Source organism: Oxyura jamaicensis, chromosome 8, assembly GCF_011077185.1.
Source record: "Oxyura jamaicensis isolate SHBP4307 breed ruddy duck chromosome 8, BPBGC_Ojam_1.0, whole genome shotgun sequence".
In the NCBI taxonomy this organism is placed as follows: domain Eukaryota; kingdom Metazoa; phylum Chordata; class Aves; order Anseriformes; family Anatidae; genus Oxyura; species Oxyura jamaicensis.
Genome location: NC_048900.1, coordinates 17,470,735 through 17,486,640, shown reverse-complemented (window position 1 = coordinate 17,486,640; position 15,906 = coordinate 17,470,735). Strand labels below are relative to the sequence as shown.

Here is a 15,906-nt window from a genome sequence, read left to right as displayed (position 1 = left end):
GAAAATCAAAATACATCTGCTTTTTCAAGAAGCCTTTTTCTGCCTCTATTTCTACCCATAATTCTTTCTGAAATATGCATGCCTGGCAAGACTCAAAATGAACTGTGGTTAATAACATAATTTCTGATAAAATTTTTATTTTTAGTTGTTAAAGTACATATGTAATAGAAAAGGATATAAATGATTAAGTTTTATATAACTGGAAAAAGATTATACATATTTCCTCCGATTTATACAACAAAACACTTCAGGTTCTTTAGTACATATTCTTTAAAGGATTGTAGAACTAAAAAATTGTGTATTATCAATTTGAAAATTAGACAATGAAATTTTCCTTTTTAATATGTGTTGGCACTATCTTTCAACTTACAAGTAATTAATTGGCCAACAGGAGAGCTGCTATATTCAGCAATATCCTCAAGTTCTTAAAAATTGAGAAACCCTCACTAACAATTTGTGTCAAATAATTGCTTGCTCCTGGTTTATAAATAGTAAAGTTGGACCTTTGTAGAAATAAGTGGTGCATAAAGGGAAAGATGAAGCCATCCATCTATTTTAAAAGTAAAGAAATTGTCTTTAACCTCCAGAGGAAAAATAAAAAAATAAAAAAATAAAATTATGGGGTTTCTTTAAGTTATTTTTCCATAATTATGAACCAAATAAATATGCAAGAAAATGTCACAGTATGTCTTTTTTACTTGTGGATGAAGGCCAGTGCTGATTAACTATAAATATTTCTTAAAAGCTAGGAAATAATAATTTTAGTCCTTAAGCAGTAGTAGAGCATACTGAAACAGGCAAGTTGACTCAGCTCTGTAGGTAACTGGGAAAACACCTAATTGGCAGATTAGAATTAAGACCTAAATATTAGTTAGCTGGGGGTGATCTGGAATTTCTTACATCATAGTTCCAGTTTTCAAGATCCTGTCAAGGAATATAGTTCATTGTCTTAAAAACATATCTTCTCCGTGTTTTTGATTGTAAGATATTCATGGTTAGCCTTCATGCAATGATGGGAAGATGTTCCAGTTCTGACACTGTAAGGGAGCTTCAGTTCTGTGAATGGCATTAGTTCCCAGGAGTGAGATAAATGCATTTCAGCAAAATAGAGTTGTGCTGTAGTTTTTCATATTCTTTCACTTAGTACTGTAAAGTTCAGAGAGATCGTGGTAATTCTCTTGTGGGAACACTTTAAATACTTTAAAACAATAAGAAGTGAATATAGGAGAATGTGCACAAAGCAGGAATGTACAGATGATGCTGTTACTCAGCCATCTCTAAGTTCTTGGAGGAAAGGAGGGTGCTCTTCCTTAGCTGTTAATTTTTAAGACTTGAATGACAGGGGTGGAATTGCTTCCTAGAAACAGAAATGATGTGGTAGCAGAGATTATTAAAAAAAGAAATAGTCTATCTTGCTATGCTATTCTTAACTTTTTTTCAGCAAGAAGCTGAAAGTCTCTGGCTGGGTTATACTGCTGTGCTTTGTTACCAGTGGCTGAAATATGTACTCTGGGCATCAGCTGCTGGAAATGCACACTAGGTTATGGGCTGGCAGTCAGGAAAAGTGCAGATGGATTTGTTGCCTTTTTCAGATTAAAGCACCACAGTGCTAGCCTGTTTCTATGGCTGTCACTGTTATGTTCTGGCTTTTTTATATAAAGCTACAGGAGGGTACCTTAAGAATTTTTACTGAATCATTCTTCATCAAAATACTATAATTTACACATGTAATATTTGTATTTATAGCTGAATCTCCTACCCACATCTGTTTTTTTTTTTTTAGCACGTTTTAAAACTTCCAGGACTTAGTGACTAGAGTTACGTGAAAATAAAATTTCTACCTAAAGGAAATTCTTAGCATTTCAGTGTTGATTTGGGCTGGAAGAAGGAGAGAAGTTGGATCTTCACTATCTTTTGTAGAACAGACAGTTCAGAAATCCGTTAGAAGCACTGAAGCAGCTCGTTTTTACTTTTCAATGTGACTAACACTTTCCTTAAATTGTACCCCTAGCCTGCTTGAGCTGACTGGTGCTCGGGAAGAGGTGTAGGTAGCTCCACGTGCACGTGGCCAGCGTCTTGTCACACGCCAGAGCTGCGAGCACGCTGCCAGGAGCTGTGTCTGGGCAGCTCGGGCTTGGTGTGTGAACAAAGTGATTTTCAACGGTGCCCAGCTCTAGGAAGTTGTGGGAGAGCTGGACTGCAGCTGCCGTAAGGCAACTGGCCAGCTGTAAGGTCTTAAAACATTGCATGTTTTAGGACTGATCTCAAGTAAGGCTTTTTGTTTTTGTTTTAACAGAAAAGTTTCCTAGGTCACACACTGTAGTGTAAAAATCATTCATTGATAGTTAAACGCATCCTCATCGGGCCTGGCATTATACGGGTCACGCCTGTGCACAGGGGTTGACGCACACCTGAGCTGACTTTGGTTGCACTGAGGTGGTAGAACGTGGGGACGGTGGTGGTGTGGATGGAGCACAGCCACCTCCCTTTCTTGGAGGGCATACCATCTTAACCACAGGCACTGCACGGCTCTAGATCAAAGCTGGCCCTGGTTCTTCTTCCAGCTTGGAGCAGCATGAGTAAGATGACCTCAGGTCTGTTTGCAGATGTCTGTGTAAATGTTTCATTGTATTTAAAGATTTACAAACAGTTCTAAGGAAAAGCACTATTGGCTAGTAAGTGAAAATCCTAAGACAAGCCCAGGTACAGAATTTTGTCTTTGACAAAGAATCATCCTTTGCTGATTACTGAGCTTTTGGGGAGAAAAATACTATGTCAGAGCTGGTGTACTCCATGCTTCGTGTATAACATTAAAAAAATAATCATACTTGGTATGAATAAATTAATGCTGAATTGGTTTGGCAGGCTAGTCTGTCAATAAGATGAAAGATTAGCTAAAAGGAAATAGGAGGTTCCACTTCTGAAAATTGTGGATGTCATGTGAAGACCCTGAAGTCCACATGGGACGTGGGCCTCTCAGTGCGGTTGTGTTTTGTGTTGTCATTGGGCGATGCTGATCAATGTGAAAAAATTCCTCGATTATGAAAGTGTATTACTATCTCTTTTATCAAGGCTTGAATAATAAACTATGGGTGTGACCAGTACCTTTTTTTTCATGTTTTGCTTGTGGACCAGGATATCTGTGATGGTATCTATTGGCAGTATTTTTTTTTTTTAATACCAGTAAACCCAGGTTTTCTCCTAGGCTATCTTTTAATAATCTATTTTTGATAGCCTGTTTTTACTTAAACCTGTTCACTTCTGTGATCTCAGTGGCTGGCTATTTCTGCTCCCTAGTTTTGACACCTTGTTCAAGTGTCCGGGCTAGTCACTTGGGTGCATTCAAAACTCCGAATTTTGGTGTGCATAGATGCTCTCCAGCAGTTCTCACATCTCTCCATTTGACACTAGAGGGTTGATAGACTCTAACACACATAATGTGAGGTGATATGAATTTTGTAAATTACTTTCCCTGAGATCAGGGGATGTGTGAAAGACGCTTGTGCAAAAGATAAGACTACAGCACTATGAAAAAAAGCTGCAGAATCAGGGGAGAGGAAAATGATGAGTACTGGAGGAAACAGTAAAGGTCAGAGAAAATAAAGTCTCTTGGAAGGATTCCCTGGACGCACAGACACTTGCTGTAAGCTACAGGGGAGTACAGCTGTGCAAATCCAGAGGGGCTCTTCCAGCCCTGAAATGTTCACTGTACGGGGAAATAAGCATGCTGTTGTCTAAGTATTTCTTATATGGAAGCTGGCATAGCATTGCCCTACCATAAAGGGGTTGTTTAAATGTTGTATATAAGCCATCCACTCTCCACCTATTTGTGCCCCCAGTAGGGTAAGCTAATCCCCACGGTCATCACTAGTGCCTGTTTCTGGCAGCAAAGCCTTGAAGCTGGGAGGTGACGTGGAAGTCAGCAGTGATCCTGAGACAAAGTAGGTAAAAGCCAGGAAGGTTTAAGGTAAAAAAAAAAAAAAAAAAAAAAAGACTTTTGGTGGGCTGGGATCCAGGGGAGGTTGTAGCACCAGAACCTGATAGGAGAGAGAAGCCTGGTCACCCACAGGACAACAGGTTCTCATCCAGATTTGCAAAGCCATGTGTAAAAGTGTCAGCATTTAGACAAGTCAGTCCTGAATTCTGAACAGGTGCTGTAAGAAAAAAAAAATCTACGAGTACATCTAGAGCCTGCAAGGAAAGGCATTTCTGTGCTTTGTGCAGGGGCTAGAAATTTAAACTGTTCCCCTGACTGGGGTCAATGGTGACAACTCTGTAAGTTACTATTTTGAGGAATGCAACCAGATCTGTAGTCTGTTCTTCAGCATTTTTATTGCTTTATCATTAATTTAGGTGGTTTTCTTGTCATATTTTTTTTCTGAAAACGCAGAGCTGTTATGAAATAGTTATGTAATGTCCAAGGATGGATATCTGCTGCATTTGGAAACTATTCAGTGAGAAGTATGGTGGTGAAAAATAAGAGGTGTATCATCAACGTGTTGACTGTAAGACAGGAGACAGATTGTGAAAAGTTATTTCAATCTTACTTAAGAATAGTCCTAAATTTTTAAGAAACCACGTCTTCTATGTGCTGAAGATATACTGGGAAACTTGCCCAATGTATGTTTCCATTTCCACAAAAATGGATTTTTAGTATTACCCATTGTAAGCATGCAAAATTACATAATTTAAAAAGTTAATATAATTTAGCATTAAATACCATTTTCAATTTATTTCCCCAATGTTCTGAACCATTAAGAATGAAGCTTTCTAGACTTAGTCTGCAGATGAAAACGTTCAAATTTCTTGTGAATGAAAAATCCTCCTTATGCAATTCCCCAAGACTGCACTCAAGGCTTTGACATAAGCAATGTCAGGAGCCAGTGACCGTGACTTTGTGACTCCTTCCAGCTGCCTCTGGAGCTGGGAGACTGAGTATGCGGCTAGATAAGTTTCTGCTGTTTGTTCTGGTAGCTTATTACTGAAAAAGCTAAAATCATTTGGTTCATTCTTGGAGTAAGTAGAACTCAGTATGGATAAGTATAATGCACTCTTGTTTACATGTACATTAGAATTCAAATTCAGTCTGATTTTTCTCAAAGGAGGAAAATAATATATTTTTTTGTGGTAATGGTTTCTTCAGCAGTTTCTGCAAGCAACCCCCTTGTTTAGAAAGTTGCTTAGTTGAAAACATGGGATTGTTAATGATTAGATTACAGCTGGTTAAGCTGTGGCAGTGATGTTAGTACTCCATCTTACTAACAGGGGAAGAACTGCAGAATAATCACTTTTCTTTTTTTTCATGCATGGTTGCGGTAAGTTAAAAATACATGCATATCTGCCTTCTGATCTTTACTTTGGAATAAGTTGTTTATGGTATTTTAATTTTTAAAAAACATATTTTAATATAAAATATGTGCACTAAAAAGCTGTGAAAATCTAGAGCAATTATTGCAGTAGTTTGGTTTAAAAAAATAATTCAAAAAAAAAAATTCAGTTGTCACGAAGAGAGACTCTTAACAGTATAAAACAGTGCATTATACAGGTTTTCTTAACAGGAAGTAGACCAGAGCGGTGGTTAGAAAACACTGCATACAGGAAGTTTGACACATGCGTAGCTCTTAGTGACTCTGACTTGTCCAGCTCCTTTTAGATATTTTCTGTTTTGCTTTTCTAAAAGTCGCCAGTGCGTATAGATGGCAGCTCAGAAGGAGGTACCTTGTAACCAGTGCACAGGGACAGCCACTGCGCTACAGAGACTGGAAGGTTTCGCAAACCGCCTCTTCCATAGGCACTCAAAGGGTGGTACACATGAGCAGAGAGTGCCTCTGGAAAATGAGAGCCATTTCTCTGAACTTGCTGTCCTGTGGGACAAATCAAGTAAGTAGGTTTCTTTGTTTATTTTATAGATATTCTGTCTTCAATTTGCATAGCAAGTGAAGAGCATGCATGTTTGTAATTGAATACGAATGCTGCTCTGCGATATGTTCGAGGGACAACTTTGCAATTCGTAGTCTAAAGGTATTAATTTGAAGAGTAACATTGCACCATGCACAGAGAAGTGGGGGGCTGTTTCATGGGCTGGGTGGCTGGCAATAGAATTTATGGCAGGTCCCGTTCTGCTAAAGCACAGATGACTTGTTTTACCAAGCCTTCACCCCAATTTTTACTTCTAAATTACTTCCTTTATTTTCATATTAAATCTACTAGTTCAGCAGAAATAGAAAACTCATTTAAAATTGTAATGTTTGAACTTTGGAGTATGCAGACACGGCTGTACAGATTAAACTTCTAATTATAGGGTTTTTTATTATTTTTCATTTTATTGTGAATGATGTATCAGAATGCTCTGTACAGTAGTAAACAAAATAAAATTGTGTTTAGTTTCAAATATGAATAGCATTAGCTTTATTTTCTTAATTAGCTAACAATTGACAATATGCATTTATATGGACTAAAACTTTTCATGATTGCATTTTGGCTAATAAAAGATTTCAGAAATATTACAATGTAAGTAAACTGACTTTTTTTTTTTCTTGTACAGCAATGTATTTTTTTGCAAAGTAATTATCTCTATGGTTAAATACTCATTTTAAAATGTTGCGGTGTGATAATTGATGATAATTTTGTTCCAAATTTCAGATTCATTGATGGATTTGAGATAGCACAGTTATTTCAATTGAAAATAGGCCTTATTTGAAATGCCTAACATCAGTGTTAGCATGAAGAAAATCAGCATTTATACATCTCCTTGCTTTCAGTTTGAAATGGTTTATGAGCTTGGAATGAATCTGTTCTCAGAGGATAAGCAGTAAACATGGAAACAAAAAAGTGTTAATGCATTGACCTAAAATAGATGAAATCTAGGTCTCCAGAGTGAGATGGAAAAGGATTGAATAGTTTTGTTAGGAAGATAAATGTTGAAAGTACATAAAACTCCGAGCTTCTACTTCTCCAAAATATTTTCAGCTTGGTAAAAATAGATTTGAACTTCTGTTTATGTAGAAGCTCTTTTTTATGTAAATAGCTATTTGGAAAAATAACATTGAAGCATTTTTGTTTATATAATGGAGAAAAAATGGTATTGACCTACTGACATTCACAAATTGTGACCTGTTTGTGTACAAGTCTCTGCTGTTTTTTTCTCTGTCTATTTAAGGCAAGCTTCCTTGTATGACATGCATGATGAGGAAATTGACTGTCGTGTCTTTCAATGATAAACATGGTGAAAATGGTTGTTCTATTAATGCCATTTTGAGTAATAATTAAGCACAGTGGCTGGATGTAATTTTTCTGAAGAAAACTTACTGAGCTGGTAGCTGAATATTGGTTATCTTGTAGCTTTTGCTTCAGGGTGACATTTTGAATATTTATCCTGAATCTTAACTCTCGATTTGTAGAATAGTAAAAGATTAAAAAAATAATAATAATAATTGCTGGTACGCATGGACTAAGTCTACATTTCAGGATTCTCGTTTCACTACCACTGTGGCTTAAGGAGTGACAGACAGGAAGCAAAGGGCAGTTGTATTTCTGTCTGCTACTGACTCGCAGTTGTGTTTGCAGAAAAATGCATCATCTGTGACGATTCTTTGCATCATTACAACAGAAAAATGTCAGAGAAACAGTTAATTTCTACCTGACAATTCAATGCCGTAGAATTGCATTGGGTCACTGAAATCAGGTTGCTGATTAATTTCATGGAGTTTAATGAATAAGCAGTGCTTTGGAAACACTGGTGTTTGTTTAGTAAGATACTTGGGTATTCTCAACTGTTCTGCACGTATAGCTGCAATTTAGGGGATGTTCTTGTTAGGTTTTAGGTGAAGCTAAGTAGCAGATGCTTAGTGTGAATTAATCCTAAGTTCAAGGCAAAAGCAATCCTTTACATTCCTGAAAAAGGTTGGAAAGGAACTCCTCAGATTTTTGTTGTGGCTCTAGGCTTGAAGTTGAGTTGATTTGAACAGTAAGTCAATATATTAACATTCTGCTGTAAAGCAGTATTGTAACAGGTCTGTGTATGTCCTTGTACAAGCAGTTACTGCAAAAGCTCTGGGTTTGTTGAAGGTGAAGGAGCAGCTTGTTATCAGGTGGACTTCGCTAAGTGTTGTCAGTCATCAAGTGTTGTGTCCTAGTGTGCTTTCACATGTGGCCTAAGGAATCAGGGATTTTGTAGTAGTTAATTTTAAAATTTATTTAATGCCTTTGTTTCATTGTTTTGTTATATAGAACATTCTTTTTTTTTTTTTTTAACATGCCTTGGATTCTTAGATAATGTATGAAATAAATTTGCCATGTAAAATCCTTAGAATCCAGTAGGGGCAGAGATGGTATGGAATACCACAGGCCTTTGAATCTATTTTAAAAACTTGACTGAGTGCACGTGTGAGTGTACGCATTGAACTAGTAGTAATCAGGTCAGTTGTGCTGCACAGCCAAAAGATGAAAGGGATATGCTGGTAGTCAGCAGAAGGATATATTTCACTCTCAGTTTCAGACGTCTTGATTTCTACCAATTGCAACTATGCAAAACCTATGTTTTGATCTGTTTTTGTGTTTGTTTTTTTTTGTTGTTGTTGTTTTGTTTTGTTTTTCTCTTTGGAAGAGTGAAGTGCAAACAGAAAGGACAATGAGGCTGCTTGGTTTTGAACGTAGGGGCAGCAAAATCAGTGTGAATCTTTTGTTCTTAAGCTGATACGGGTATTTTCCAAATTTGTGCAAAATAAGAGACCATATTAACAACTTGGAGTAACAGCAGTGGTCAGGAGTGTCACCGCCGTTGCATCTTTCTGTCATCCTCAAATTCTTGTAGTCTCTAAATTGCAAATGGATGGATGGTGAATAGTCAAAGGAATTCTGTTTGGTCTCTAACTGATTCAACATATCGATATACTTTTAAATACTATGGAATATCTTACAGATTTAGCTGAATAATTGCTAGATATATGTATAAGTAGGGAAAAACACATCCGAAATATGAAATAATGTACAGAGCACATTGTGTGAATTGATTAAAGCTTTAGAATAACTACTAGTTGGGTACAAGTCAACAGATAATTCTGGTCTAAGGTTGCCATGGAAACAACCAGTGCTTGATATAATTGAGAACATCTTAAAACCTCCTGGTGTTTGCATGCTTTTTTTCCCCTGCCATTTTGAGTTGCTTTGGGCATGAATAGGTAGCACTGGTCAGAACAGAAGTAGTTAATGAGCAAAACCAAATATCCGTGTGCTGAATATTGATTTTGGTTTACTACTGCTATCTTGTGCTTCGCAGATTTTTGCATCACAAGGAGCTTGTAAGGAAGAGAAGCTCTCTGGATTCTGTGTGCTTTCTCTTTCCAGTTAGTGTATAGTTGTGTTTAGAGATTGAAGCACTGATTTTTTTGTAGAGATTAACATACTTTATCAACTGTTGGATTAATATTAGGAGCAATATGTTTCTGAAAATAACCTTTTCAGCATGAATGGTAAGTCTTTTCTATTACCTTTGACACTATTTTTGTTCTGTCTTCACAATCAGGAAAAATCTACCAGGTTTTCCTTTCTTGTCTGCATAGCTACATCGAGCACTGATCTCTTTGTTTTTGTAATCGACTTACTGTGGATTTCTATTAGAAATTACTAGTCTTAAAGATTAGTATTTTTATTAAACATTTTGTCTTGCATAATTAGTATTTAATATTTTAAATATTTAATATTTTAAAGCTTTATCTTAGAAATAACCGTTCCAAATAATTGAATAAGACAGAATCAGATATGGTGAATTTTATAATTGAATGCTGTGTATGTCAGCTTACTTAATTTTCTGTGTCACTCGAATTATTTTATGTTAATTGATACAAATCAAAAAAGCCTTCCGAAATTATTGTAATTATCACCTAAAATTCTGAACTAGCTTTTGTTCTTTTTCATCTGAGCCAGCTTATTCTTCTTTGGTCTTTATTCTTTCTAAATGATGGGATAGCAGAATAGTTCTGGTCATTCATGAAAGTAGGGAAGGGGAGCCTCATTAAAACTGAGATATTATAATATACCCAGGAACTTATCAGGCAGGTAGTTGCTTTCTAAAAACAGTGTGATTGATTATTATAAAGTACTTTGAATTAATGCAATTATGAACTACTTTATTCTTCCTTGGAATATTAATGAAAGTTGCATCTAAATATTTAAATTATGTATATTCAGTTTTTTAGAACAAGATGTCCATGAAAATGGTTTGCAAAAAGCACAAATGTAATAGTATCTGGCATGATGCCTTATTGTTTCAAGTGGATAATCTGAAGCTTTGGAAAATGACTTAAGTTTAGAGATTGCCTAAAAAGAAAATGAGTTAATCATGCATACAGGGTTTATGTATGTCTGTGTGGTTTTGCTTTGTGCTACAAAATTAAAGGACTATTTTTACAAAGATTTCACTTTTGTATAAGGCATGAGATAGAGTGGGAGGAGTCATCCCACTGCCTTATCTAATACCAGTTTATATGTACTTATCTCATACAAATGTTTTGAGGTCATCTTCCCTGAAAAGGAAAGTGTTGTCGTCATTTCCTCGGCATACGAAGTACAACAATATGCAAGTGTCAAAACCGATACAGTTACAAGACAAGATTTCAGAACTTTGTGTACATTATAAAGATCTATGTTACAGCATCATGACCATGTAAGCAAACCTAAACGCAGGCTGTCCTGGAAAGAGGTTGTCCAGCCTCTGCCCTGTGTGGATGCTGACACACGGGGAGCTGGGCAGGGAGCTGATGGGGCCTTGTTGAGCACCTGCGAGCCAGCACAAGCACACAGCAGGGACAAGCAGGCAGCCTCACCCCTGCATGGCAATCTTCCAAGTGAGGGGCAAACTACAGCCTTGCTGCATTTCCTCAGCATCACACGGCCACATTATTGCACGTGTGAAGAGGTCTCTACTTTGGAGTCAGTTTTTCACTGATTACCATCACGATGCTGGATTTTTCCTCAGCTTTTTGTCTGTTTCTCTTACAGTTGCAGCTTCCACCAGAATTAAGATTTGTGGAAGTCAGCTATAGAAATTTTAGATTTGGCTGCTGAAGTGTTTTTTTCCTTCCTTTTTTATTGTGTTAAGATTGAGCAATTTTAAGGGATAAATTTTTCACACACAAAAAAACTAGGTGAAAAAGAGGTTACAAGGGTTCATTTTGTTTGTTTGCTTTTACCCCAGGGCTTTATTCCACAATTCGCATCTGTAGATTATATTCATCTTGACATCCAGGCTCCTAGGTCCATTAAAAATCAAAACAAATAGATGCAACATTTTACCAAGTGTCTGTTCCCAATCAAAAATATCTACAAATTAGAAGAATAATTTTGACAAGGGAAAGGTGAATATCTCATGCGCCCTTGAGTGAGAATCATATTGTCTTCAGTACAAGCATTTCCCCATTTCAATTACTTTTGCTGTTTAGTGCACCTTTGTGGTTATCCTAGCTGCAGCAGTTTTACACCCTTTAAGTGGTTAAAACCAGATGCTGTCCTTGTAAGGGTGGCATCTAATTCTAAATAAAAATGGCTTGCTTTTTTTTTTTTTTTTTTCCCCTCCCCTTTCTCTGGGAGAGTTCCAAGAGATATATATTTAATTATTATTATTTTATTTTTTTTTTTTTTCTGGAAAGACTGGGGAGAATGAAGTACTGTTTGCCTTTCCCGGGCCTTGTTTCTTGGTTTGGGTTTGTTTTGGTTTGAAGAGCAGGACGTTCCGTAACAGATAAAGGACAGGTATTGTTCTGGCAGGTCTTCTGTTTCACTAGTAATAGCCTTAATGCTCTTAGTAACATCACGTCTACAGTTGGGCTAGTTCTTTCAAAACTGGCAATAAAGAGGTAATTGCTGATCCAGAAATGATACTTTTAAGACAGTAGTTACCATGCGTGCGTAGACAGATGGAGCAGTATGAGGAGCGTGAGCAATGCTAATACCCTCTGTCTGCTGAGTTACTGTCAAGCTCTGGAGGCACTGGAGAATGTGAGCATTTCGGGAGTAAGGGCGGAGGGACGTAGTACTAATACCTTAGCTGTGTGTGTTGCAGCCATCTTTTAAGAGCGAGGTACAACCAGCTTGCAGAAGTATTTGAAACTTCAGCAGTTGAGCACTGGGGATTGACATCACAGCAAAATAGGGTTGAGTGAAGGTTCCCATTGTGAGATAATGGAAGAAAGATGGGAATATGTAACAAAGGAGCCTTGAAGTTGAAGATCTGCTGTACATTTGGACTGACTGAATTTGGAAGTTGATTATGAAGATTGGGGACAGGACTGCATTGGTCATGAGTAAAAAGAATGATTTGTAAAAATAATGTTTTAGAAAATTGTAAGATTAACGAGGAATCTAGAGGTGTTACACATCAGTACTGCTACCAAGCCATGGTTACTTATTTTCCCATTGACACATGTAGTTGTTGAGAAATACTTAAAGAAATAACCTTTCCCCCTGCTGAAGAGACTATGAAGAAAATGGAAGAACAGAATATCCAGGTCTTGGAAACATGTATCTTCCTACATACATCTCATAGGATTAATGGTATCATCTTCGCAAAATTTCCCCAAAGTTACGAGTTGGCCTCTGACAATAGACTAGGATAAGTTCTTAGATGTTGAGCTGGGTTCATGTTTTGTTCTGGTTTTCATATGAAATATTTGAAAAAAGAAAAAGCAACATGAGTTGCTGCTTTGATGTAGTTCTTAAAATGCATCCCTACAGAGAGCAGTCCCTCAGCGCTCTTAGTTTAGAGTATGGGCAAAAAAATGAATTTAATAAAATTTGGGTTGCTTCCAAAGAAATGGGTACTTGGTATGTTTTAATCTTGCATCTCAGCTGAGCTGTGGCTTACTCTGGTTTCTTTTATGATTCTTACATATATATATATATATATATATATATATATATATATATATATATATATATATTTAACAGTTTTTCTTCAAGTTTTTTTTACTTTATATCTCAAATAGTTTATGTAATTATTTGTTGTTAGTTCCTCTAAAAGTTGTTGCTGGTATTGCTGTTGTAGGCCAAGGTTTGCAGCATGCATTTCACATCTTTAATTATTGAGGTCCTTAAGAGCAGTTTTATAACCTGACCAATGGGTTTGGTGCTTTCCTTTATTCATTCTAGTTGCTGAAAGCTCATTAAGAACTTGTATTTTGGTTGTTTTATTATTATTATTATTTACATTTTTGTAGGGTTTACAACTAAATTCTGTGCAAATTTTGTGTCTGCTTTTTATCAAAGTACTGACCTTAAACCAGTTTTCTCTGAAGTTCCATTCATTATCAGAACGGAGAGTGAACAGTCTTATCTACTTTTCACCTACCCTAATCCTAAGGCAAACAAGAATTTGTTGTTCACTTGGTGTGTTGAATTGTGAAATATGTTTATTTACATGAGACTTCCTTATTCAGGAAGTCAGTCTCTGCTATTTAAGGTTATAAATGAACCTCTACTAATTGGCTAGCTACTGCAGTCAAGCATTTCCTGTAAGTATTGAAAATGAATATTGAAATATGATCTGCGGGAGATATGTCAGTGTTGTGATCTGTCAGATTCCCAAATCTTGCAATGAGATGAAGAGCTATTTTGCTGATTTACTTTGACAGCTGTGAAGTTATTGATTCAAGTGCAAGTATATGGGAGTGTGTATGGTTTTGTTAATGTAAGGGCTGGGACAAAGTAGTATTGCAGGAAGTAGACTTTGAAATGAGTACAGTTAAACCAAGATTGGCATATCTACTATTATTTTGATGCCTTCTATGAAATATTCAGAAAAAAAAGAAAAGCAACACAAGAGCTACTCTTCTTGAGTAACTTGTAAAATGCACCCAAATAGTGAACAGCCCCTGAAGGCACTTAGTTTAGAATACAGGGGAAAAATGAGTTTAATAAAACTTGGGTTACTTCTAAAGAAAATGGTATTTATTTGTGTATGAGTACATCTTATTATTATGAAGGATTTTTGCAGGAAATGTATTGGTCAATATGCAGACCAATTACCTGCAGATTTTGGCTTACAGTTTTTAGCTATCTAACCATAAAACACTCTGTGATAGCTGCCCGGTACTATGTTACTCTCTTCAGTCAAGGAACTTTTATGAGGAGGGAGTGTGGGGCAGTAATATAGAGAGGAAAGTTGCTGCTAGCCTGTCGGTCAGTACTTACACTGCAGAGGGGTGGGAAGCTTAGCTGTAGTAAAACTGTAGGAGATGCTGTAAACATTTTACTTAGTGTTTTTGAATTTATATTTAGCAGAATTTACTAACAACCTTTACCCAGGAACATAGATACAGTTATAACATATTTTCTAGTAGTGCCCTAGAAAATTTTGTTCTTGGAACTCATTCTTAAAATTTATCCTTTTTTTTTCCCCACATGGTAACCATGGAAATATTTGCACTGCAGAAAAAGAGCTTAAAATTTCACAATTTCACCACAGTTTTCAGTTTTCTTTGTGAAGTAATACCTGTTATGTTTGACAGAGGAAGGAGGTCTTTGACTTTACAGATTCTGTGGTAGCTGCAGCATTTTTGATTACTTGCTGGTTAAGTTCAGCTACAACTGTAGAGAGTGGTACTGCATAGATGAAAGTTAATTCCCAGTTCCTTGCAAAGCATATCAACATATAATAATTGAGGTTAACATTTCTTCACATAACCTTTTGTTAAATTAGATGTATGATCAAATTTTATATATAGGGAGTGTTAAGTACTGCACTTGAAAGTAATTGTATTAAACTTATAATTTATTAATTTAAAATTTTACATTAAGAGAATTAACTTATCTAATAGAATAAGTGAAGATTAATAACTTAAAATTAGAATTATTACTCAGAAACCTTTTCAGTAGTCCAGTGCAATTCGTTCAGGTTGTGTTAAACTAGCACAAACTGGCAGTACTTCAGAAAAGGAGTTCTTGGGCTGGAGCACCTCTCCTATGCAGACAGGCTGAGGGAGCTGGGGTTGTTCAGCCCGGAGAAGAGAAGGCTCCGGGGAGACCTCACAGCGGCCTGCCAGTACCCAAAAGGGGGCCTGTGGGAGAGGGACTTTTTGTCAGGGGGTGCGCTGATAGGACAAGCAGTGATGGCTTTAAACTAAAAGAGGGTAGGTTTTAACTTAGATACAAGGAAGAAGTTTTTTACTCAGAGGGTGGTGAGGCCCTGACACAGGCTGCCCAGAGAAGCTGTGGATGCCCCATCCCTGGCAGTACCCAAGGCCAACGTGGATGGGGCTTTGGGCAGCCTGGTCTGGTGGGAGGTGCCCCTGCCCATGGCAGGGGGTTGGAACCAGGTGGTCTTTAAGGTCCCTTCCAAGCCAAACCATTCTGTGATGTTCTCTGTCCCATACATTTGCCTGTTCCCCCTGACTTGTCGTTACCTCACCCTATGAGAAGCATTCATGCCATGAAAAGAACTGAGAGTTGCTTTGGATCAAAATGATCTTCCCTTGTCCTCCCCTGCCTTCTGCCCATTACTCTCTAATCTGGCCTAACTCCCCAACCTGGCTTGGCAGGCAGCCACGGGGTGCTTTTCCTCTTTCAAGGAAACTCATGATATTGAGGCAGGGAATAAATGATTGTGTAAGGACAGGATTGGGCTGTTTGTTTTTTGAAGCAGTGCTTATATATACACACCAGTCTTTACTGAACAGTGAACTGCAGCCTTACAAATCAAATTGCTGTTTCTTGGACTTCCAAGCCTCAAAGCGTGTGGATTGTTGCAAGAAAGGAAGCATATATAGGAGTGTGTCGTCTTGGCAGTCTGGAGTAACTCCCTTCAGTGAAAACTTCAAGGACGGGAAAAAGGCACGAGAGGCTCCTTTCCTTAGGCTAAAGATTAGTTTTAAGGCATTACAGAAGAAACTGTATGGCAGTTCTAACTGGTGTTTT

At 37.1% G+C, this 15,906-nt stretch overlaps 1 protein-coding gene across 4 annotated transcripts in view; it reads left to right on the top strand.

The window, feature by feature from the left end:
- The window catches only part of PRKACB (protein kinase cAMP-activated catalytic subunit beta), a 67,978-nt gene that overhangs the window by 27,435 nt on the left and 24,637 nt on the right, over window positions 1-15,906 (top strand). For 2 of the 4 annotated variants that reach the window (XM_035333173.1, XM_035333172.1), the window contains exon 1: window positions 5,682-5,880. The exons of 1 other annotated variant lie outside the window; for it this stretch is intronic. In XM_035333173.1, the coding sequence (XP_035189064.1) occupies window positions 5,697-5,880 (184 nt within the window). In that variant the 5' untranslated portion in view covers window positions 5,682-5,696. Of the gene's footprint in view, window positions 1-5,681; window positions 5,881-9,138; window positions 9,471-15,906 lie in introns of those variants that run through there. One more of the 4 variants, XM_035333176.1, reaches the window with a different exon arrangement.